Raw genomic sequence first — 24,296 nt, 5'->3', positions numbered from 1 at the left:
AAACTACATGCTTTCCTGAGTCGTAGTGACCACACAACATATCATCTGTAACCTAATAAACTACATGCTTTCCCGCGTCGTAGTGGGAGGACCACACAACATATCATCTGTAACCTAATAAACTACATGCTTTCCTGAGTCGTAGTGGGAGGACCACACAACATATCATCTGTAGCCTAATAAACGACATGCTTTCCTGAGTCGTAGTGGGAGGACCACACAACATATCATCTGTAACCTAATAAACTACATGCTTTCCTGAGTCGTAGTGACCACACAACATATCATCTGTAACCTAATAAACTACATGCTTTCCCGAGTCGTAGTGGGAGGTCCACACAACATATCATCTGTAACCTAATAAACTACATGCTTTCCTGAGTCGTAGTGGGAGGACCACACAACATATCATCTGTAACCTAATAAACGACATGCTTTCCTGAGTCGTAGTGGGAGGACCACACAACATATCATCTGTAGCCTAATACACTACATGCTTTCCCGAGTCGTAGTGGGAGGACCACACAACATATCATCTGTAACCAAATAAACTACATGCTTTCCCGAGTCGTAGTGGGAGGACCACACAACATATCATCTGTAACCTAATAAACGACATGCTTTCCCGAGTCGTAGTGGGAGGACCACACAACATATCATCTGTAACCTAATAAACTACATGCTTTCCTGAGTCGTAGTGACCACACAACATATCATCTGTAACCTAATAAACTACATGCTTTCCTGAGTCGTAGTGGGAGGACCACACAACATATCATCTGTAGCCTAATAAACGACATGCTTTCCTGAGTCGTAGTGGGAGGACCACACAACATATCATCTGTAGCCTAATACACTACATGCTTTCCCGAGTCGTAGTGGGAGGACCACACAACATATCATCTGTAACCAAATAAACTACATGCTTTCCCGAGTCGTAGTGGGAGGACCACACAACATATCATCTGGAACCTAATAAACGACATGCTTTCCCGAGTCGTAGTGGGAGGACCACACAACATATCATCTGGAACCTAATAAACTACATGCTTTCCTGAGTCGTAGTGACCACACAACATATCATCTGTAGCCTAATAAACTACATGATTTCCCGAGTCGTAGTGGGAGGACCACACAACATATCATCTGGAACCTAATAAACGACATGCTTTCCCGAGTCGTAGTGGGAGGACCACACAACATATCATCTGGAACCTAATAAACGACATGCTTTCCCGAGTCGTAGTGGGAGGACCACACAACATATCATCTGTAACCTAATAAACTACATGCTTTCCCGAGTCGTAGTGGGAGGACCACACAACATATCATCTGTAACCTAATAAACTACATGCTTTCCCGAGTCGTAGTGGGAGGACCACACAACATATCATCTGTAACCTAATAAACTACATGCTTTCCCGAGTCGTAGTGGGAGGACCACACAACATATCATCTGTAGCCTAATAAACTACATGCTTTCCTGAGTCGTAGTGGGAGGACCACACAACATATCATCTGTAACCTAATAAACGACATGCTTTCCCGAGTCGTAGTGGGAGGACCACACAACATATCATCTGTAGCCTAATAAACTACATGCTTTCCTGAGTCGTAGTGGGAGGACCACACAACATATCATCTGTAACCTAATAAACTACATGCTTTCCCGAGTCGTAGTGGGAGGACCACACAACATATCATCTGTAACCTAATAAACTACATGCTTTCCTGAGTCGTAGTGGGAGGACCACACAACATATCATTGCGTGACTCTAAGTTTACTTCAATATGATTGCAATGATATCAGTATTTGCCCATAAAGGCGTTTCCACCACCATTTCTCGCATAATTAATTTTACCGACACAAAAAGATCCCACCTTGTCTAGCGTATTTTGTTTTGCCGACATTTTGAAAGTTTACAGACAAACGTTCTGTTTTCATCAGGCCTGCTGTGACATTTTATATCTGACATGTACTTTACTCACATAAAAAGGTTGGATGGAAACCTGGTTTGTCTCCCTTTTTGTTTCCCTATAAACACTGGGCTTCCGTCACATCATGGCATCTGACTATTTAGTATTTTTCCAAGTGGTGCCCCTCCTCTCTCTCTCTCTCTCTCTCTCTCTCTCTCTCTCTCGTCCTTTACAACTTTTAGTCAGCATTATAAATATGATAATGCACGGGGTCAAAGGTTTAAACATATGCATGGAACCAGATCCAGCCCCTCCCTGTGTGATGACCTTTGTAATAGAGCATTGCATTATGGGATTAGGGGAGGGGCTAGTATCCTACACACCTGATTACCCATATTTGATTGGCACATCACTCTCTAGAGCTAATCTGGCTAATCTGGGGGGGGGGGCAGGCAGCGAGATGGAGAGCGGGGGAGAAAGACAGAGGGGAGCAAAGAGGGGGGGGGAGGTATGTGTGGTGTTAGTCAGCAGATTTGAGCTGGTGATCTACAGGAGCACAGGGTTGTCCCGGCCTCCTTGTCTCGTTCAGCTCCTCCAGGAGGACGCCTCCCTCCCTCCCTCAGCTGGAATTAAATGGCCTTGCAAATTAATAGCCCTGTCATCTAGCTTCCCTTTTTCTAATAACACATGATGAAGGGGCTGGCTGGCTGGCTGGGCTGGGCTGGCTGGGCTGGCTGGGCTGCGTGCGTGCGTGCCTGCGTACACGCATGCGTGTGTACGTGTGATCGATTCAAAGCATTGCCAGACTAAAAGGCAGCAGACTTGTTTGTGAGCGTCAGCTTTGATGCGAACATGGCAATCGGCCCAGGAGTGGTGGGGCCGTGCGCCATCCCCTCTCTCTCCTGTCCCCTTTCCCCTGTAAGGGTGACTTGCCTGAAGGTCACTGCTGAACCATAGGACACAAAGCCAAATGCCACTAGCCTCTGGTGTTGCTACTGACAACACACACTCTGCCTGTTTCCTCTACATGACAATGTATTTGTATTTTCATTTGGACTATTGAGTCAGACCACTGACTTTGCTAACTCCACAATATCACAGATGTGTGATAGTTAACATTTTACCACAGTATGACAAAGGAACGGAAAAGGTCAGAGAAAGTCCCATAGTGTTTTGACGCTTGTTTTAAACTTTGGGAGCATTCTAACAGAGTGAAGTTACTCGTATAAGCGTGTGGTTACCTGTACACAGCAGCACACTACTGTTGAACCAACAAGCTACATAATACTTATTATAAACTGGCTGGTTCCAGCCCTGAATGCTGGTTGGCTGAAAGCCCGTGGTATATCAGACCGTATACCAATGGGTATGACTGAACATTTATTTTTGCTGCTCTAATTACATTGGTAACCAGTTTATAATAGCAATAAGGCTCCTCTGGGGTTTACCAATTTACCACGGCGGCTAAGGGTATATTGCATGATGCCTAAAAACAGCCCTTAGTCGTGGTATATTGGCCATATACCACATCTCCTCGGGCCTTATTGCTTAAATATACTACTCACAACTTCTCTCTCTCTCTGCTCCCTCTTCTCCCTCTCTCTGCCAGGTTCTCTCGTCTGCGCAGCCTCAACCTATCTAATAACCAGCTGGGTCAGTTCCCCGTGGCCATCTGTGACATCCCCACCCTCACCGAGGTCAACCTCAGCTGTAACTACCTGACCAACGTGGGCCAAGCTGTGGGATCCATGACCAAGTAAGAACCAGAAAGTGTCTCGGGGTCAATGGCACCCTATAGAGTACCACAGTATGAGTGATAATACCCATAAAACCTAGCGGTCAAACAGGGAATTGGTTCCGATCGTTTTTCCACCATTCATTTTTCCTATAAAGGGTAAGCCTACATGAAACGCAGCCCTTATTTGAAGTGTTTCCAAAATCCCCTTTGACCGCTAGGTTTTATGGGTATTATGACACCACCGCTGTAGGGCTCTATTCCCTGTATCGTGTACTACATTTTTACCCAGAAGCTCTGGTCAAAAGTAGTGCACGTCATAGGAAATAGGGTGCCATTTGGGATGCGTGCAAGGGGTCAATGGGCATATAGAGAGGCACAGAGAGGTCGAGGTTGCTCTTAGCCACAGTTCTAGGATCAGATGACCTCACCCGCGACCCTAACCTTCAACATGAAGTATCAGTAGTTAGTGTTAGTTTCTATCCATCTCCTCCAGACACAGGAGACAGTTGGATAGGTTAAAGAAATACCATAGATATATTAAATATGTTTCATATTTCAGATGATTGTCTGGCGGTCTGACGGTAACCTGAAGTTAATGCAGACTGATCTGACAGGACAACTGCCAGTAGTTGACGTGGGGTGATACTTTAGGACAGGAGAGAGAAACTGTGATGAGGTGGTGTCTGCTTCCTGTCAGCTGTAGTAGCTGAGCTCCTCTCGTCTAATGGAAGGATCTGGAATGCAGCCTGTGAATTCCTCAGTATGCCCGGCCGAGCCTCAATGCTACTACTGCCACCTCCTGGTGGTAGAGAGAAAGACCTTAGTGTCAGAACGTGGAGAATAACATCGTTCGAAAAGGGGACTCGGCTTTTTTAATGTAGCTCTTTTGGTTGTACCTGATCACCATGCATTAGACAGGGGTTCTTAAAATAACAGAGAAATGTCAGCGTGTTTTTTTCACACAAAGTTAAAATGCTGTCTTCTCACATCATGCTCACCCTTCTCTCTCTCTCTCTCTCTCTCTCTCTCTCTCTCTCTCTCTCTCTCTCTCTCTCTCCAGCCTGCAGACGTTTCTCCTAGACGGTAACTGTCTGAGTGAGTTACCCAGCGAGCTGGGCTCACTCCAGAGACTGGGCTACCTGGGCCTGTCCTTCAACCAGTTTACCCACGTGCCCCAGGTGTTAGAGCGTCTGGCGTCCATGGAGAGGCTGTGTATGGCCGGCAACAGCCTGGACACGCTGGTGCTGCAGAGCTTCAGACTGCTCCGGGTCAAACACGTCGACCTACGGTACATAGATAGACAGATAGCTAGACGGACGGACAGCCAGACAGAGAAACGGGCAGACAAGCTCGATTCAGATCCTATTTTCAGCTCGTGATAAAGAAACATTTTGTAATCCAGTCAGAGTATCCTCATAACAAGCAGACGTCAAGTTTTGCACCCAGGCCAAAACATTGGGTGTCCCGTTTTGTCCCCATTGCATGTACAGTAATGGCAGATGCATGCAACTCGTTCACCAAATGAACACCAAGCGTGTTTTGTCCATTCTTATGATCTGAACACACCTACACCTAGCCGTAATCACATCTAAACACCTGGTGGGAAACATTCAATCGCAGAATGTTTATAATCCAGTGCATGTGTAGACACGTTGGTGTTGTCGGCCGGACACGTTTGACTGGACTAGTCTCTCGATTGCAAAACTCAAACAGTGAGAGGAAACTACACTAAACTGTATGGAATAGAACCAGGCTGAACAGAAAGTCAGCAGGGAACAGAAACAGGCTAAATAGACAGTCAGATGGAACCAGGCTAAACAGAGAATCAGCATGGAACAGAACCAGGCTAAACAGACAGTCAGCATGGAACAGAACCAGGCTAAATAGAGAGTCAGATGGAACAGAACCAGGCTAAACAGAGAATCAGCATGGAACAGAACCAGGCTAAACAGAGAATCAGCATGGAACAGAACCAGGCTAAATAGACAGTCAGATGGAACCAGGCTAAAACAGAGAATCAGCATGGAACAGAACCAGGCTGAACAGAGAATCAGCATGGAACAGAACCAGGCTTAACAGACAGTGAGCATGGAACAGAACCATGCTTAACAGACAGTCAGCATGGAACAGAACCAGGCTAAACAGAGAATCAGCATGGAACAGAACCAGGCTAAACAGAGAATCAGCATGGAACAGAACCAGGCTGAACAGAGAATCAGCATGGAACAGAACCAGGCTGAACAGAGAATCAGCATGGAACAGAACCATGCTTAACAGACAGTCAGCATGGAACAGAACCAGGCTAAACAGAGAATCAGCATGGAACAGAACCAGGCTAAACAGACAGTCAGCATGGAACAGAACCAGGCTAAATAGACAGTCAGATGGAACCAGTCTAAACAGAGAGTCAGCATGGAACAGAACCAGGCTAAACAGAGAATCAGCATGGAACAGAACCATGCTTAACAGACAGTCAGCATGGAACAGAACCAGGCTAAACAGAGAATCAGCATGGAACAGAACCAGGCTAAACAGAGAATCAGCATGGAACAGAACCAGGCTAAACAGAGAATCAGCATGGAACAGAACCAGGCTAAACAGAGAATCAGCATGGAACAGAACCAGGCTAAACAGAGAATCAGCATGGAACAGAACCAGGCTAAACAGAGAATCAGCATGGAACAGAACCAGGCTAAACAGAGAATCAGCATGGAACAGAACCATGCTTAACAGACAGTCAGCATGGAACAGAACCAGGCTAAACAGAGAATCAGCATGGAACAGAACCAGGCTAAACAGAGAATCAGCATGGAAAGTCCCGTAATCATTACTAGACCGATGTCCTCCCTGCTTGGGAAAGAGCAGGCTTTGGGTGACTTAGCATTATTTGTCTAGTTAATACTTCACTCCTGTCACGACGATGGGACGTTCACTGAAGTGCCTCTGTGTCGTGTTGTCAAGCCCAGGACCAAAGATCACATGTGATTGTAGCTAGAGATGAATATGGTGTGGTCTGTTCTTTGTGTCGGTCGGTGCGGATTTATCCAGTCTTTTACAAAAAATATGTAGAAATGTGTTGAGTGTCAGGTCATTTGGCACGTCAAGCTGTTACTGAGTAACCCCGATGGGGCATACACAGAGATGGGGCCGTTGAGGTCAGATTTCAAGTATAGCAGAGGAGACCTCAGTACATTTATTTGGTCACAATTATGAGATATCAGACCATCTCTTATTTCATTTTTTTATTCATTGAACCTTTATTTAACTAGGCAAGTCAGTTAAGAACAAATTCTTATTTACAATGACGGCCTGCACCGGCCAAACCCGGACGATGCTGGGCCAATTGTGCGCCGCCCGATGGGACTCCCAATCACGGCTGGATGTGATTCAGCCTGGATTCGAACCAGGAACTGTAGTAATGCCTCTTGCGCTTAGATACAGTGCCTTAGACCGCCGTGCAACTCGGGAAGGATTGTAGATATCAATGTGTTCGTTTCAAGTAAAATCAGATTTGATTTCAAAATCCCCTTAGTTGACAACTCAAAAAAAAAAAATCAATCCATACAGACATTGATCTTGATCTGATGAGGGTTAATTAGGCTACGGCCCATACTGCCTACTGTCCAATTATGCTTGACCTCTAACCTCTGCCCTCTGTGCCATCAGGCTGAATAAGATCCGGGTGGTGGTTCCAGATGAGCCAGACCTGCTGAGACACGTGACCCAGCTGGATGTGCGTGACAACGGGCTGGAGGAGCTGGATGCTTCCCTCTTCCCACGCCTGGAGGTCCTCCACTGTGAGAGGAACCACATCGCCACCCTCAAGGTCAAGGGCTCCATGCTCAAGGCCGTCTATGCACAGAACAACGGTGGGTCCGCGTCCCCAGTTAGAGTCCATCGATGCCTGCTGTGCTTGTAAGGATGTGGGAGGGTGACGTTGCCCCTAGACGCTGATCTTGGGTCAGTTTTGCGTTTTCCACACTAATGGTTAAGGCTGAGATTGGCGATAGGTGAAACAAATGCCACTGGCCGCCCCGGGTGAATTGGTTATTCTTTTTGTTTTGAGGAAATGAGCATCCAGCGTCGTTGTAAAGAAATATAACTGCTATTGCACGTGCAGGGCGAAAAAACAGCATTCTCTGTTAGAAGTAACGTCTTTGTTGTTGTAATATCGCAAACGGATGTGGGGAGAGCCTACTGCCTCTGGAATTCCTCCTCTATTGCCAGTGTCATTCTCAGTCTCTGTCACCACCTAGCTACAGCGTCTGCTTCCATTCGTCACGTCACACCCCGTCGGTGGTTTAATGCTCCCTAATGTGTTCTCTTCTATAGAGCTACGGGAGCTGGAGGTCAGCCCAGTGCCCTCCACGCTCACCTACATGGACATCTCCAGGTGAGGCCAACAACTTCCCTTCAACACTCAACATTGCAGAAAATACTGTACGGACACTCTAAAACGTAGCATACTCACAAAGCCTCTTCAAACCTGACCTCTCCCCCTCTCTCTCTCTGTAGGAATCGTATGGAGGCCATCCCAGAGTGGCTGTGTGAGATTAAGAAACTAGAAGTTCTGGACATTAGCCACAACCTCGTTACTGAGCTCCCAGCACGGTCAGTTTTTCTTGCTCTCTCTCAATTCAATTCAAAGGGCTTTATTGGCATGGGAAGCATTGCCAAATGTAAATCTCTCTCTCTATCTAACGCCAGTCTCTCTCTCTATCATCTCTATCTACGGTCTCTCTCTCTATCTACGGTCTCTCTCGCTCTATCTACGGTCTCTCTCTCTCAATCTACGGTCTCTCTGTCTCTATCTACGGTCTCTCTGTCTCTATCTACGGTCTCTCTCTCTATCTACGGTCTCTCTGTCTCTATCTACGGTCTCTCTATCTACGGTCTCTCTATCTACGGTCTCTCTCTATCTACGGTCTCTCTGTCTCTATCTACGATCTCTCTCTCTCTATCTACGGTCTCTCTGTCTCTATCTACGGTCTCTCTCTCTCTATCTACGGTCTCTCTGTCTATCTACGGTCTCTCTGTCTATCTACGGTCTCTCTGTCTATCTACGGTCTCTCTGTCTATCTACGGTCTCTCTGTCTCTATCTACGGTCTCTCTGTCTCTATCTACGGTCTCTCTGTCTCTATCTACGGTCTCTCTCTATCTACGGTCTCTCTCTCTATCTACGGTCTCTCTATCTACGGTCTCTCTCTCTATCTACGGTCTCTCTATCTACGGTCTCTCTATCTACGGTCTCTCTCTCTATCTACGGTCTCTCTCTATCTACGGTCTCTCTCTCTATCTACGGTCTCTCTGTCTCTATCTACGGTCTCTCTCTCTATCTACGGTCTCTCTTTATCGGCGGTCTCCCTGTCTATCTATCTCTAGCTACGATCAGTCTCTCTCCCAATGGCTCAATACTTTTTCAACCAGGAAAAGCCCATTGAGACCCAGAGTCTCTTTTTCAAAGGAGACCTGGCCAAGAAGGCAGCGATCATACATACATCACAGAATGAAAACATACAACAATACAGTACAATACAACAACATGATCCAGCCAAAAAAAAAACAGCATTTACACTCCTCTGTAACAGAGTCTCCCATCAAAATGTTAATTCATTCAGTGTCACTAACATATCTAGATGAAGCATGAGTTGTAGACTATTCCATGCCTCTGGTGCACAAAACGAGAAGGGAGTCTTGCCTAATACTGTGAATGTCCTGGGGACTTTATGTAGCAACCACCTAGCAGGTATTGTAACTGCTGGTGGTGAAGGAGACCAGACTACAGGGGTAAAGAGGGAGTTTACCCAAAAGGGCTTTGTAGATGAACACATCCAAATGTAGCTTTCTGCGCATATAAAGTGAGTTCCAACCTACCATTTGATACAAGGTGCAATGGTGGGTGAGTGACTTGGCATTTGTAATAAAGTGCAAGGATGCATGATAAACAGAGTCCAGTCTCTGTAAGACGGAGGAGGCTGCATGCATATACAACAAGTCACCATAATCAATTACAGAGAAAAGTGGCCTGAACAAGCTTCTTTCTAGCCATAAGCATGAAGCAATCCTTAATACGAAAATAAAAACCCAATTTCAATTTAAGCTTCCTCACAAGATTGTCCACATGAACTTTAAAGGACAACTTGTCATCCAACCATATACCTAGGTATTTGTAGGATGACACTTTCAATGGATAAGCCACCAGATGTGACACCGCTAACCTTCTCTGGTAAAGGTCATGCATTTAGTTTTTTGTAGATTCAAGACCAGTTTGAGACCATAAAGGGAGGCCTGCTGTGACTGAAAAGCAGTCTGGAGCTCTTCAACAGCCTGAACCAGAGAAAGAGCACAGGAATATATAACTGTATCATCTGCATATAGATACAACTTTGCTGGTTGCATCCCATTTCCCAAATCATTAATAAAAAATTGAGAACAACACAGGAGCTACAATGGAACCCTGGGGCACACCTCTATTAATCTCAAGAAAACTAGACTTGTAATTGTCAGTATATACACATTGTGTTCTGTCAGAAAGATAGTTCCTAAACCACTGTACTTTCCCTTCACTGAGACCAATGTAACTGAGTCTAGTTAGCAACAATTCATTGTCAACTGAATCAAGTTCCTTTGATGAATAAACAAACAGAGCAGCACAATGTTGCTTTTTTATCAAGTGCATTAATGATGTCTTTTGCCACTGCCATAGCTGCAGTTGTGGTGCTGTGCCCCAATCTAAAGCCAGACTGAACCCCACTCAGTATGTTCTTTTCAATTAAGTTTTTTAACTGTGAGTTCACTAGGGATTCATAGACTTTGGCCAGGATAGGGAGTTTGGAGATAGGACCATATTTATTAGCACTTGCGGGATCTCCAACCTTTAGCAGCGGGGGGACAAATGCTGATTTCCAAATGCTGGGTATTGAATTGGTCAAGAGACTCAAGTTCAGCAATAATACCAGCTGCTATCTTTTAGAGGTAGGGATCCAGGTTGTCTGGACCTGCAGACTTTTTAGTGTCTATTGCCTTTAGTGCTTTATAGACCTGAGCAATAGAAACAGGCTCAAAGTTCAAATGGTTCACGTGAGGGCCTATGTCATAGTTGAGTGTAACAGAGCTTACATTAGTGGCCTGGACCCCACAATTATCAATAACTGAACCAGCAGATATGAAGTGCTTGTTAAAAACTCCTACACTATCTGCTTTATCCTTCACTTCATTAGAATCCACCATTAAATGGTCAGGAAGACCAGAGGATACATTAGAACCTGACACTGATTTGATCGGTGTCCAGAACTTGGTAGGGTTGTTTAGGTTCTCTGCGACTGCGTTTAGATAGAAATTTGATTTGGACTTCCTGATCAATCCTGTGCATTTGTTTCTTAGTGCTCTGAAGGAGGCCCAGTCAACAGGAGCATTTGTATGCCTAGCTTGAGCCTAAGAGACATTTCTCTTTCTAATTAATTGTCACGTGCGCTCCCTCTCCTCTCCGGCCTCTAGTCATCAGGCTGCTGATTATTGATCACACCTGTCACCATCTCCACGCGCGTCAGCGCCTAATGACAATCACCTGGACTCCATCGCCTCCTTGATTACCTGCCCTGTTTATGTCACTCCCTTTGGTTCCTTCCCCAGGCGTTATTGTTTCCGTTTCTTGTCTGTGTGCTGTTAGTGTTTCTTGTTTTGTGTTATTCTCTGTTTATGTATTAAATATTCACTCCCTGTACTTGCTGCCCGGACTCTCAGCCCACATCTTTATATTCATTCCGCCATCAGGAAACCAGGAATTCTCCCTTCCACTGATTCTGAATTTCTTCACAGGGGCATGCCTCATTTTGTTTTTTGTCTCCTTTCCTTTGTAACCAATGATAAGTCAAAAGACTGGATGGGTTTTCACCATGTGTATTCTAGCTCTCATGTCCTGCCAGATCAGTGATCATGGAGGGAAGGACACAAGGAACGGAAAAAAGGAAGCTAGTTTGGAATGTTGAGACGCAGCCAGGGGTCTCATTTAGTCCCTCTGGACACTTCATCGTATGCCTGTGTGCCCTGCTCGTGGACAGTCTTCTATCCCCAACTAAGCGTCATGAATCAACCAGATAGCCTTTCATCACTATCCCGTCCTTTCTCGTTTTATATCCCCCTCTAGTTCACTTCAGATGCTCCTTCCTTCCTTCCTTTCTCACTGTATTATTCTCTCTCCCTTTCTCTCTTTCGCTCCCTCTCTCTCTTTCTTGTTCTCGCCCCTCTCTTTCTCACGCCGTCTCTCTCTCTCACTCGATCTCGCTCTCTCTCCCTCGCTCTCTCTCTATCCCCTATCTCCCTCTGCAGATCTATATTTTACTCAGGAAGTGTCAGAATGACGAATCTTAGCTGCAGGCTCCACTAGAGGTGCTGATATGTTCTGTTTTCATGTCTTCATCCCTTCCCCACCCCCATCCCATGCCTTCTGTTACGACCCAGTTTAGACGCACATCACGCGCACGGAAACGCATGCACACGCCACCCCAGTAGACCAGCTGCACTGTGACAGTGTGTCTGTGTGTCTTCGTAAGCACAGAAGGTCTTTTATCTGCGTTAAGCACGAGCCACATGTCGGTTTATCGCCAATTCCCTAAACGTATGCGTCTTCTTTCTGAAGATTTATCGGTACATCTTGTACACGCATACTTTCCTTGTCTCCACGCCTTTGTCTTTACTGATCTGAACACACAGACTAAGTGAAGGTAGTATGAAGGCATTTTCTTTCACCTGTCCCGCTCTTAACTTCTTTGTCAGTACAGTTGGAGAGAAGGAGAAGAGGCGAGGAAGCCACCTGAGACTATTGAGATGCAGCCCCAGTTTCTCTCCCTGTCTGACTCTGACCATTGAGATGCAGCCCATGTCCCACCCATTGTGACTGTGATGTTGTTACTGGTTTGACGCTGACGTCTCTCCACTCCCCCCTACTGGCAGGTTGCTGTGTAGCAGCAGTCTGAGGAAGCTGAGTGCAGGACACAACCACCTGCAGAAGCTGCCTGAGAGAGTAGAGCGCCCACTACTGGAGGTGTTAGACGTACAACACAACCAGCTGGCAGAACTGCCCTGCAACCTCTTCCTCAAATCTGACAGGTAACACAACATTATGAACATATATTACATATAGGATGGTAAACATACAATGAATATGATTACATGGTAGTGAATGAAAGTCGGTGTGTATAAAAGTAAATGAATGATATGCCTGTATTGTTCAGATAAAGTACGGTCTGTGTTGTTTGTATCAATATAACAGCATGATGACAAGAGGTGTCCTTTAGTTATTACCCCAGTTATTTACTAGTTATTCTAAGTTATTACACCTGTTAATACAAGTTATTACACGCTATTACTATCCCTGCTAAAGTACGTCTAATGGTTGAAAGACTGACGTTGGAGCTCACTTCCTGTTTCAGTTTACGGTGCCTGAATGCCTCAGCCAATAAGCTGGAGCACCTGCCTCCCTCCAGCCTATCAGAGGAGAGCAACAGCGTCCTACAGGAACTGTACCTCACCAACAACCGTCTGACTGATAAGTGTGTTCCCTTACTGACGGGACACACACACCTCAGAGTACTACACATGGCCTACAACTACCTGCACACCTTCCCTGCCAGGTGAGTGGATGTAGGCTACATCACACACACACATACCAAATAACTGCTTCTTTGTCTACCTCACAATACAGTTCACTGTCTCTTATACATACATATTCACTGACTCTCCCTTTTCCTTCACTGTAGTAAAATGGCCAAGCTGGAGGAGCTGGAGGAGCTGGACCTGAGTGGGAACAGGCTGAAGACGGTGCCCACCACCATCATGAACCTCAGACGTATGCACACACTCATCGCCCACTCCAACACAATAGAGGTCTTCCCCGAGGTCATGCAGCTTATGGAGATGAAGGTAAGTGTGTCGCGCATGCATATGCATTTGTGTGTGTGTGTACGTGCGTGCGTGCATGCGTGTGTGTGTGTGTGTTAACCCTCTCCTGTCTCTCAGTGTGTAGATCTGAGCTGTAATGAGCTGAGTGAGATCAGCCTGCCTGAGAACCTGCCTCCTAAACTCCAGGAGCTGGACCTGACAGGCAACCCTCGCCTCAACCTGGACCACAACACCCTGGAACATCTCAAGTAAGTCTTCTGTTAGTGTAGACAAGTTGTGATTAAAGATGGAATCTAATTTGAATTCTTTATTTGTTTGTCTGTGTATCTGTATTCCTGCACTGTGATCGTTTTGATAAGTATCCTCTCTCCTCTTCGTTGCAGTAACATCCGCTGTTTCCGCATCGACCCGCCCCCGACCTTCTCAGCCAATGAGGCGTCGGGTGGGCCGGCTGTGTGGAGTCATGGTTACACAGAGGCCTCGGGCGTCAAGAACAAGTGAGTAACACACTACGCTACACTACACTACAGGATACAGTCACATCATGTGTGAATCAAATGGACCACCATGGGAGAGCTTTCAAAACACTAGAAACGTTACCATGGTGACTAAGACGAATACATCAGTCAGTGAGGTCAATGGGGGGTGGGCAGTAGAGATAGTCTGGGTGGGTGTATGCACACGTCCATCTGTCCGTGTTTGTGACAGATGTGAGAGAGAGGGGCAGTGCTGTGGAGCTACAGTATGTGTTAGACTCTAAACATCCTCGAGGGCATATTATTAACATTTTGCGTGTCTGTGTTTTTGTGCGTGTGTGTGTGTGTTTCCAGGCTGTGTGTGGCCGCCCTGTCGGTGAACAGTTTCTGTGGGAGTCGTGAGGCCCTGTATGGGGTGTTTGATGGAGAAAGGAACGTGGAAGTGCCATACCTGCTGCAGTGTACCATGAATGACGTGCTGGCCGAAGAGCTACACAAGACCAAGAGTGAAGAAGAACATATGACCAACACGTTCCTCGTCATGCAGAGGTATGTATGGAACACACACAGAGAAAGAGACACACACCTTCACATTTAGACAGTATCAGATAGTCAACCTTCTCCTTTTCTCTCTGTCTGTGCCACAGGAAACTGGGTACGGCAGGGCAGAAGCTGGGCGGCTCGGCAGCCCTGTGCCACATCAGACACGACCCCACCGACCCAGGCGGCTGCTTCACCCTCACCGCTGCCAACGTAGGCAAGTGCCAGGCCATCCTGTGTCGGGACGGCAAACCACTGCCCCTCTCCCTGCTGCACAACGTAGGCCTGGAGGAAGAGTACCGACGCATCAGACAACACAACGCCATCATCACTGAGGTACACAGGGAGGGGTGTGAGTGTGTGGAGGGAGAGGAGAGGTTAAGTGTATTATGCGTGTTGTGTGGGGGTGTGTAAGAGGCTGTTCATTTAAATGAAATAGTACTGATATTATAGCTTGTGATGCACATCAATTCCATTTCACTTTAAATTCTAGAACCCCCAAGGTTAAGCAGGGCTCCACATCCAGGTACATTTTCCAGTGTCACACTAGGCCAGTAGCAACAGAAAGCTACTTGCCCGAATGAAAGAAATACTGGCCCGGGTCAAGATCTAACAGTAAAGCGAATGATGCGTACATCATTTCAATTAGCAAGAGATTTTTAATTTCATTTGAGCTGGGCAGGAAACCTTTACTATACATGGTCCATACAGACATTGGCAAGTCAAAATGAAAGACTTTATTTTCAAGCACTTAATTGTAATTTTCAAGGACCTGCATTGTATATTTAATTGTTGTAATAGACTATAGAAAAAACTCCCCCCAAAATGTATGCAAAGAACTAACCATTACCATAATACATTTTTAATAGGCCTTCCCTTTAATAGGCCTTCCCTTTAATAGGCCTTCCCTTTAATAGGCCTTCCCTTTAATAGGCCTTCCCTTTAATAGGCTTTCCCATTGGCATTATGCATTGCCATTCATATTATTTTTACATTCTAAAATATCTCAGAATAATGTGGGCATTGCCTGACTAAATACACTGCATGCACCGTTAGTCCCCTGTGCATGCTAATGAAGTCTGTCCATATGGTAGCTAGTCAGTCTAGCCCTTTGAGATGTTGTCTTGCCCATAATAAGCACATATGGTTCTTTAACTGAAATGTCGGGAAACAAACAAAAGCGTTCATAAAAACGAATCAGAAATGAAATCACGGAATAATTCTATTGGAGCAGTAGAACTTCTAAATCGGCTAGCCTACCACAACGTCGAGGACTTTTCAAGGACCAAATGCCTGATTTGATCCATTGCATGATGACTGATTTACACATGGCAAATATTGAACCAAGACTTCTGGTTTGTATACCCATTGTTTTACTGCTAGATATCATAACTTGGAACATCTTTCCTACCCAGTGATGATGTAAATTTACATTTAAGTCATTTAGCAGACGCTCTTATCCAGAGCGACTTACAAATTGGTGCATTCACCTTAAGATATCCAGTGGAACAACCACTTTACAATAGTGCATCTAAATCTTTTGGGGGGGGGGGGGTAGAAGGATTACTTTATCCTATCCCAGGTATTCCTTAAAGAGGTGGGGTTTCAGGTGTCTCCGGAAGGTGGTGATTGACTCCGCTGTCCTGGCGTCGTGAGGGAGCTTGTTCCACCATTGGGGTGCCAGAGCAGCGAACAGTTTTGACTGGGCTGAGCGGGAGCTGTGCTTCCTCAGAGGTAGGGAGGCGAGCAGGCCAGAGGTGGATGAACGCAGTGCCCTTGTTTGGGTGTAGGGCCTGATCAGAGCCTGAAGGTACGGAGGTGCCGTTCCCCTCACAGCTCCGTAGGCAAGCACCATGGACTTGTAGCGGATGCGAGCTTCAACTGGAAGCCAGTGGAGAGAGCGGAGGAGCGGGGTGACGTGAGAGAACTTGGGAAGGGTCAGGGTCAAGTGGGCAGGTTGTTGGGCGGCCGGCCGTCACGAGACGCGAGATTTCATCTGGAGAGAGAGGGGAGAAAGAGGTCAAAGCACAGGGTAGGGCAGTGTGAGCAGGACCAGCGGTGTCGTTTGGCTTAGCAAACGAGGATCGGATGTCATCAGCCTTCTTTTCAAAATGGTTGACGAAGTCATCCGCAGAGAGAGAGGAGGGGGGGAGGGGGATTCAGGAGGGAGGAGAAGGTAGCAAAGAGCTTCCTAGGGTTAGAGGCAGATGCTTGGAATTTAGAGTGGTAGAAAGTGGCTTTAGCAGCAGAGACAGAAGAGGAAAATGTAGAGAGGAGGGCGTGAAAGGATGCCAGGTCCGCAGGGAGGCGAGTTTTCCTCCATTTCCGCTCGGCTGCCCGGAGCCCCCCACCTGTAAATCTTGGTGGGGCAAACTAAAAATATATTTTTTTGATGCATGCCAGCAAAGCCACTACACAACAAAATACACTAAACAATACATTCATTGCACTATAACGGTAACAAACGGTGCCCACAAACTGTTAGGGCCTACATACTGTAAAGCTGTCCCAACAGCAGGGCTTTGTTTTCAGCACCGTGGAGTGAATCCTTACCCCCGCTACACCTGGCTATCAGCGGAGCATTGTCTGGCAGTGAAACAGTTCATTCAGCCTCAAGCAGACAATGAAAGCGCTTAAAATATTCAATGATTACATTTCTCTAAAACAGGCTATAGGCTACAGGTGCACCACCAAGTCAGAACAGTAGGCTAAGTTATGAGGGTGGAAAGTGACCAAATTATTAGGGTGAGGCACATGGGTTACTAACAGCTTACTACACAACATACACATTACTTTCTTGGCTACAGTATACATATCTCCCTGGCATATTACATCATTTATGAAGCAGCATACAAGACATTTTTGGACTCACCTTGTTGTGCTCACTTGGACAGGAAGGAGGCGCAGCGGTTCTTCTTTTGCGCTCTGGAAAGAGGTCTGAATTCCGAGTTGGATGACCGTTCAAAATTATTTTCTGTGTTTTCCCAGTCGGAGATAGTTCTCTTGAACTCACTGAAGTCTGAGATTTCCCAGTTCCAAGTTTCCAGTTGTTTTGAACGCAGCAGAAGTCCTGCTGGATTGACAGCGTTGCCAATGTATTCAAACTTTAACAATTGGATACCACGAAATTGTGAAGAAAAAGGGGGTAAAACAGTTTAAAAGTATAAACATTTACATTCAACACCATGGGCGAGAAGTTACGATCTTGTCTCATCACTGCAACTCCACTACGGACTCGGCGAAGGTCGAGAGCCAAGCCGCACTGCTTCTTGACACACTGCTCGCTTAACCCGGAAGCCAGCAGCACCAATGTGTCAGAGGAAACACTGTCGAACTGACAACCAAAGTCAGCTTGCAGGCGCCCTGCTCCCCACAAGGAGTCGCTAGAGCACGATGAGACAAGGAAATCCCGTCCGGCCAAACCCTCCTCTAACCCGGACGACGCTCGGCCAATTGTGCGCCATTCACCGTCCAATGGGTCTCCCAGTCACGGCCGGCTGTGACACAGCCTGGGATGGAAACTCGAGGCTGCTGTCGCGCCTCAGCACTCATTGTTGAATTTGCGATTTCTAACTTGTTGTGTAATGTTTATGTCCAATGGCCGATGAGCACCGACACGTTTTATCTATAATTTTTCAAGGATTGAAAAGGATTTGCCAGTAGATTGTCGACTTGATTCATGATGACTGCTTGTCTAGCTTGCTAGCTAAGATTTTGAAAGTATGAAGTTGACATGATCTGTCCAATCAAAGCAACTGTAGATATAACGTGATTTGACATCTTATCTGTGGCCAATGATCTTCAGCCTTCTTGGATGGGCACTTCTAATGTAAGTCTATGGCAGCACCCAAGGGACATGAATTTTCAAGCTCTACCAGTAGATTTGTGTCCCCATGAGTGACAGAACATTGAGCCAATCACGACACAACAAGAGAACATTACCAACCCCTACGCTCTGTATTTTCTGCTGCCTACCCCTCCACCACAGAAAGAACTGAGCTAGGCTGAAACACCTGCGTTTTGGAGCGGCCTTACTCAAGAAAGCAAAAAAGACACCATGTTTGTATGCAGCCTTATTAATAACCTGTTATGGCTAGGGGTTCCGCTAGCAGAACGTTTCCACAACATCCGGTGAAATTGCAGAGCGTGAAATTCAAAAAAGATGATTAGAAATATTTAACTTTCATACATTCACAAGTGCAATACACCAAATTAAAGCTTAACTTGTTAATCTAGCCACCGTGTCAGATTTCAAAAAGGCTTTACGGCGAAAGCAAACCATGCGATTATCCGAGGACAGCACCCCATCAAACAAACACATGACAATTGCCTAAGAACACAGCCATGAATAAAGAATGGTACCAACACATCCTCCGAGAGCAACTTCTCCCAACCATCGAGGAAGTTTGGTGACGAACAATGTCTTTTCCAGCATGATGGAGCACCTTGCCATAAGGCGAAAGTGATAACTAAGTGGCTTGGGGAACAAAACATTGATATTTTGGGTCCATGGCCAGGAAACTCCCCAGACCTTAATCCCATTGAGAACTTGTGGTCAATCCTCAAGAGGCGGGTGGACAAACAAAAACCCACAAATTCTGACAAGCATTGATTATGCAAGAATGGGCTGCCATCAGTCAGGATGTGGCCCAGAAGTTAACTGATGGCCTGCCAGGGCGGATTGCAGAGGTCTTGAAAAAGAAGGGTCAACACTGCAAATATTGACTCTTTGCATCAACTTCATGTAATTGTCAATAAAAAGCCTTTGACACTTATGAAATGCTTGTAATTATACTTCAGTATTCCATAGTAACATCTGACAATGGTAATGGCCTCTGTACGCCTATGTAGATATTCCATAAAAAATCAGCCGTTTCCAGCTACAATAGTCATTTACAACATTAACAATGTCTACACTGTATTTCTGATCAGTTTGAAGTTATTTTAATGGACAAAAAATGTGCTTTACTTTCAAAAACAAAGACATTTCTAAGTGACCCCAAACTTTTGAACGGTAGTGTATGTGTTAGAAATACTAACTGCTCCCACTGTAAACATAGTGTGTGTGTATATGTTTCTCGGAGGAGTTGGGATAAAGCAGAAGACAAGTTTCTATTGGACAATAAAGTAATCTTCTTCCTCTACCCCTCTAGGACAACAAGGTGAATGGAGTGACAGACTCCACCCGCATCATGGGCTACTCCTTCCTGTACCCGGCGGTGATCCCACGGCCCTATGTCTCCAAGGTAACCCTCACCCCGCAGGATGAGTTCTTCATCCTGGGCAGCCGGGGATTGTGGGATTCTCTGTCGCAGTCGGAGGCGGTGGAGGCTGTTCGTAACGTCCCAGACGGCCTGGCTGCAGCCAAGAAGCTGTGTACGCTGGCCCAGGGCTACGGCTGCACTGACAGTCTCTGTGCCGTGGTGGTCCAGCTCTCTGTGAGCGAGGACTGCTGCTCCTGCTGCTGCAGCGACGCTCCCCAGCCGCCCCCCAGCCCCGGCCTGGGCGGCTACCCCTCCTCGGGGGGTTCGTCGATAAAGGAGCGGCCCTCAGGGGACGGCTCCCTCCCGGTCCCTCCGTCTTCTTGTAGCGAGATAAGCAGTGAGATCAGTACCAGTGAGATGAGCAGCGAGGTGGGATCCACAGCCTCCTCTGACGAGCCTCCCCAGAGCTCCCTGGTGCTGCTGCACGAACAGCCCCACCACCACCAGCTCCACCTGCACCACCAGGCCAACCAGCTCTCCCTCCAGGCCCAGCACGCCGCCCAGCCCTGCCCATACCCTCACCCAGGCTCAGAGCTCCCTGCCCGGGGCTGCTGTGCACTCCACCCTGCCTGTCTGAGCGGCTCCTTCCAGAGGCAGCTGTCCAGTGCCACCTTCTCCAGCGCGCTGTCTGACAACGGGCTGGACAGTGAGGATGAGGAGCCCATCGCCGGGGTCTTCTCCAACGGGAGTAGAGTGGAGGTGGAGGCCGACATCCACTGCCTTAGGGCTGAGGCCTCTTCATCATCAGGATGGGAACGCCTGCTGGCCCTTCCTCCACCTCCTCCACCCTGCACCCCGGAACCACTGGAGGAAGGGGTGGAGCTGACCTTGGGGGAGGCAGAGACAAGGGAACAGAGAGAGGACGGCTGGTCAGTGGGGTCTGACAGAAAGGGTGATGATGGGAAGACCCTGGGCAAGAGGAGGGGGAATGGCTCCGTGGCCCCTCAGGAGAAGAGCCACAACCTGATCGAGGTGGCAGCAGACGCCCCTTCTAAGAAGGGCGGAGGGTACTTCACAGCCCCCGCCCAGCCCGACCCGGATGACCAGTTTATCATCCCTCCAGAGCTGGAGGAGGAAGTCAAGGAGATCATGAAGCAGCATCAGCAGAAACAACAGAAAGCACCTAGCCCCGACCAGCCTGCAGACTACTACGACACACCCCTCTGAGCAGACACACCCCCTAATGCAGTCTACTACAACCCTCCACTATGTTCCTGCAGACTACTAGGACACACACCTGATAAATCCCTACAGTGGATAATCCCTACAGAGTCTGCAGACTAGCTGAGTAACCTATGTATCTGAAAAACAGCACCTTGTTGAGCAGTCAGACTACAAGCGCTCAACCCGTTCCTGAGACCACATCACTGGAGTACCATGCACTGTAACCTGCTCCACCCCTTTCCCCAAAATGGCCTATAGGATAGGACATGCAAATGAGACCTTTAAGATAACCGAACCCTATAGGGTATCCTACTTATGGACACACCTTTTATGGTCCAAAGTAGTTCCACTACTACTCAGACTATACGGGATGTTGTTTTTACATTAGACAACAAACCTATGAGTACCAATGTAATCAACACTAGTCTCTCTGCAATAGGGTTAGTCTACCACAACACACAGTTAATATGGATAATATGATTACGTTCTTTTTTTTTTTTAAACTTACCATATCTTTTAATGTGAAGAAAATTAAGTCACTTTTTAAAAATGAAACACGGAGACACAATCTTATTATCAATGAAATACATTTGAATGGTACACACCAATATTAACACGCTTAACTTTTGTAGATAGGGCACTTAATGATACTGTATTTTTTCAGTAAATCCTGGCTCTTGGTCTGTAAAAAGGCATAGAATTTTTTTTAGAAATTTGAAAGACTAACTCCTAGGAGTTGCATACTCTTTATGGTGACCTAGTCACTTTTACTAATCTTCTCTGAGAGAAATTGTGATTTTTTTTTCTCCAATGATTGTAAATAAGAGAAATGTTGTATGCTGATGCTTTTAAAGGAACTGTGTACCCATATGTCTGTGGATGGATTTAGTGGTGTGGAGGGGGTGTGGGTCAGACCAGGTTTAGCCATTATGGAGAGCTGACCTTCCTTTCTCTCCTAGACATACAGAGTTATGCTCAATACACACACACACACACACACACACACACACTATTATACAGTACAAGCATACACAATTCACAGTGGTTCTTCTCTTTCAGTTCTGTCTTATATCTTGGTTAGTCAGCAGTCCCGCTAGTGTGCTCAACACACACACACATACACACAGTATTCCGTCCCACCTCCCTCCTAACTGTTATCACCAGCATGACTGTGTCCAGTTCAGTAATGCAAACAAATTCTATATCCACATGGAAAGTAAACCACACAAACGTTCCTGTCTTTGGTATAATAAATCTTACATTTGTGAATATAAGCTTCGTTGTTCTGGTGGTATTTGTATATTTTGGTCAAAATTCAAATTCTCTCTTCTGTGTGTGTGTGTGTGTGTGTGTGTATTTGAAACAAGTGTGTGTCTGATATTTTCAATATACGGCCCTTTTGTATTTTTCAGATGCAAATGTAACTGCAAAGGCCACACAATTTTAAGTTAATATAAACTAACAAACAGCCAGAAATGCTGCTAGTAGCGCTCAGACTTTACTATACACTTTTGTATTTACATTTTACAACATTACATATTATCAAGAAATGCAGGATAATAATATCTTTATTGTTGCGTGGCTGTCATACAGTTTGAGTACGTTTAAAATCATACAGGTGTATGTGCACCTTATTGACCAGAAGAGGTCGATATTGTCTAATATTTATATTTGAACTACCTCAATGAAGCTCTTCCTTAACTAGGCAAGTCAGTTAAGAACAAATTATTTACAATGACGGCCCACCAAAAGGCCTCCTGCGGGGACGGGGGCCTGGGATTAAAAATAAATACAATATAAATCTAGGACAAAACACACATCACGACAAGAGAGACAACACACCACTACATAAAGAGAGACCTAAAGACAACATAGCATGGCAGCAACACAAAACATGGCACAAACATTATTGGGCACAGACAACAGCACAAAGGGCAAGAAGGTAGAGACACCAATACATCACGCAAAGCAGCCACAACTGTCAGTAAGAGTGTCCATGATTGAGTCTTTGAATTAAGAGATTGAGATAAAACTGTCCAGTTTGAGTGTTTGTTGCAGCTCGTTCCAGTCGCTAGCTGCAGCGAACTGAAAAGAGGAGCAACCCAGGGATGTGTGTGCTTTGGGGACCATTAACAGAATGTGACTGGCAGAACGGGTGTTGTATGTGGAGGATGAAGGCTGCAGTAGATATCTCAGATAGGGGGGGAATGAGGCCTAAGAGGGTTTTATAAATAAGCATCAACCAGTGGGTCTTGCGACGGGTATACAGAGATGACCAGTTTACAGAGGAGTATAGAGTGCAGTGATGTGTCCTATAAGGAGCATTGGTGGAAAATCTGATGGCCGAATGGTAAAGAACATCTAGCCGCTCGAGAGCACCCTTACCTGCCGATCTATAAATGATGTCTGTAATCTAGCATGGGTAGGATGGTCATCTGAATCAGGGTTAGTTTGGCAGCTGGGGTGAAAGAGGAGCCTAGATTTAACTTTAGCCTGAAGCTTTGATACGTGCTGATAGAAGGACAGTGCACCGTCTAGCCATACTCCCAAGTACTTGTATGAGGTGACTACCTCAAGCTCTAAACCCTCAGAGGTAGTAATCACCCCTGTGGAAAAGGGGCATTCTTCTTACCAAACCACATGACCTTTGTTTTGGAGGTGTTCAGAACAAGGTTAAAAGGTAGAGAAAGCTTGTTGGACACTAAGAAAGCTTTGTTGTAGAGCATTTAACACAAAATCTGGTGAGGGGCCAGCTGAGTATAAGACTGTCATCTGCATATAAATGGATGAGAGAGCTTCCTACTGCCTGAGCTATGTTGTTGATGTAAATTGAGAAGAGCGTGGGGCCTAGGATCGAGCCTTGGGGTACTCCCTTGGTGACAGGCAATGGCTAAGACAGCAGATTTTCTGACTTTATACACTGCACTCTTTGAGAGAGGTAGTTAGCTAACCAGGCCAAAGACCCCTCAGAGACACCAATACTCCTTAGCTGGCCTACAAGAATGGAATGGTCTACCGTATCAAAAGCTTTGGTCAAGTCAATAAAAATAGCAGCGCAATATTGCTTAGAATCAAGGGCAATGGTGACATCATTGAGGACCTTTAAGGTTGCAGTGACACATCCATAACCTGAGTGGAAAACAAATTGCATACCAGAGAGAATACTATAGACATCAAGAAAGCCGGTCGATTATTGGCAAGTTTTCCCGACACTTTTGATAAACAAGGCAAAATAGAAATAGGCCTATAACAGTTAGGATCAGCTTGATCTCCCCCTTTAAATAAAGGACAAAGTG

The 24,296-nt window shown here is 46.1% G+C and overlaps 1 protein-coding gene across 1 annotated transcript in view; it reads left to right on the top strand.

Moving 5' to 3' along the window:
• The window catches only part of LOC115169630 (PH domain leucine-rich repeat-containing protein phosphatase 1), an 87,018-nt gene extending 64,744 nt beyond the window's left edge, over positions 1–22,274 (top strand). The window contains exons 5-17 of the mRNA XM_029725446.1: positions 3,527–3,673; positions 4,716–4,943; positions 7,322–7,524; positions 7,988–8,048; positions 8,171–8,266; positions 12,609–12,764; positions 13,088–13,288; positions 13,415–13,577; positions 13,674–13,804; positions 13,940–14,053; positions 14,387–14,581; positions 14,680–14,908; positions 19,726–22,274. Coding sequence (XP_029581306.1) covers positions 3,527–3,673; positions 4,716–4,943; positions 7,322–7,524; positions 7,988–8,048; positions 8,171–8,266; positions 12,609–12,764; positions 13,088–13,288; positions 13,415–13,577; positions 13,674–13,804; positions 13,940–14,053; positions 14,387–14,581; positions 14,680–14,908; positions 19,726–21,003 — 3,202 coding nt within the window. The 3' untranslated portion in view covers positions 21,004–22,274. The remainder of the gene's footprint in view (positions 1–3,526; positions 3,674–4,715; positions 4,944–7,321; positions 7,525–7,987; positions 8,049–8,170; positions 8,267–12,608; positions 12,765–13,087; positions 13,289–13,414; positions 13,578–13,673; positions 13,805–13,939; positions 14,054–14,386; positions 14,582–14,679; positions 14,909–19,725) is intronic.
• Positions 22,275–24,296: the final 2,022 nt, after the last annotated feature.

Source organism: Salmo trutta, chromosome 31 (assembly GCF_901001165.1).
Source record: "Salmo trutta chromosome 31, fSalTru1.1, whole genome shotgun sequence".
NCBI lineage: Eukaryota > Metazoa > Chordata > Actinopteri > Salmoniformes > Salmonidae > Salmo > Salmo trutta.
Note: the sequence above shows the minus strand (reverse complement) of the source record. Positions and strands in the feature narration are given on the sequence as shown.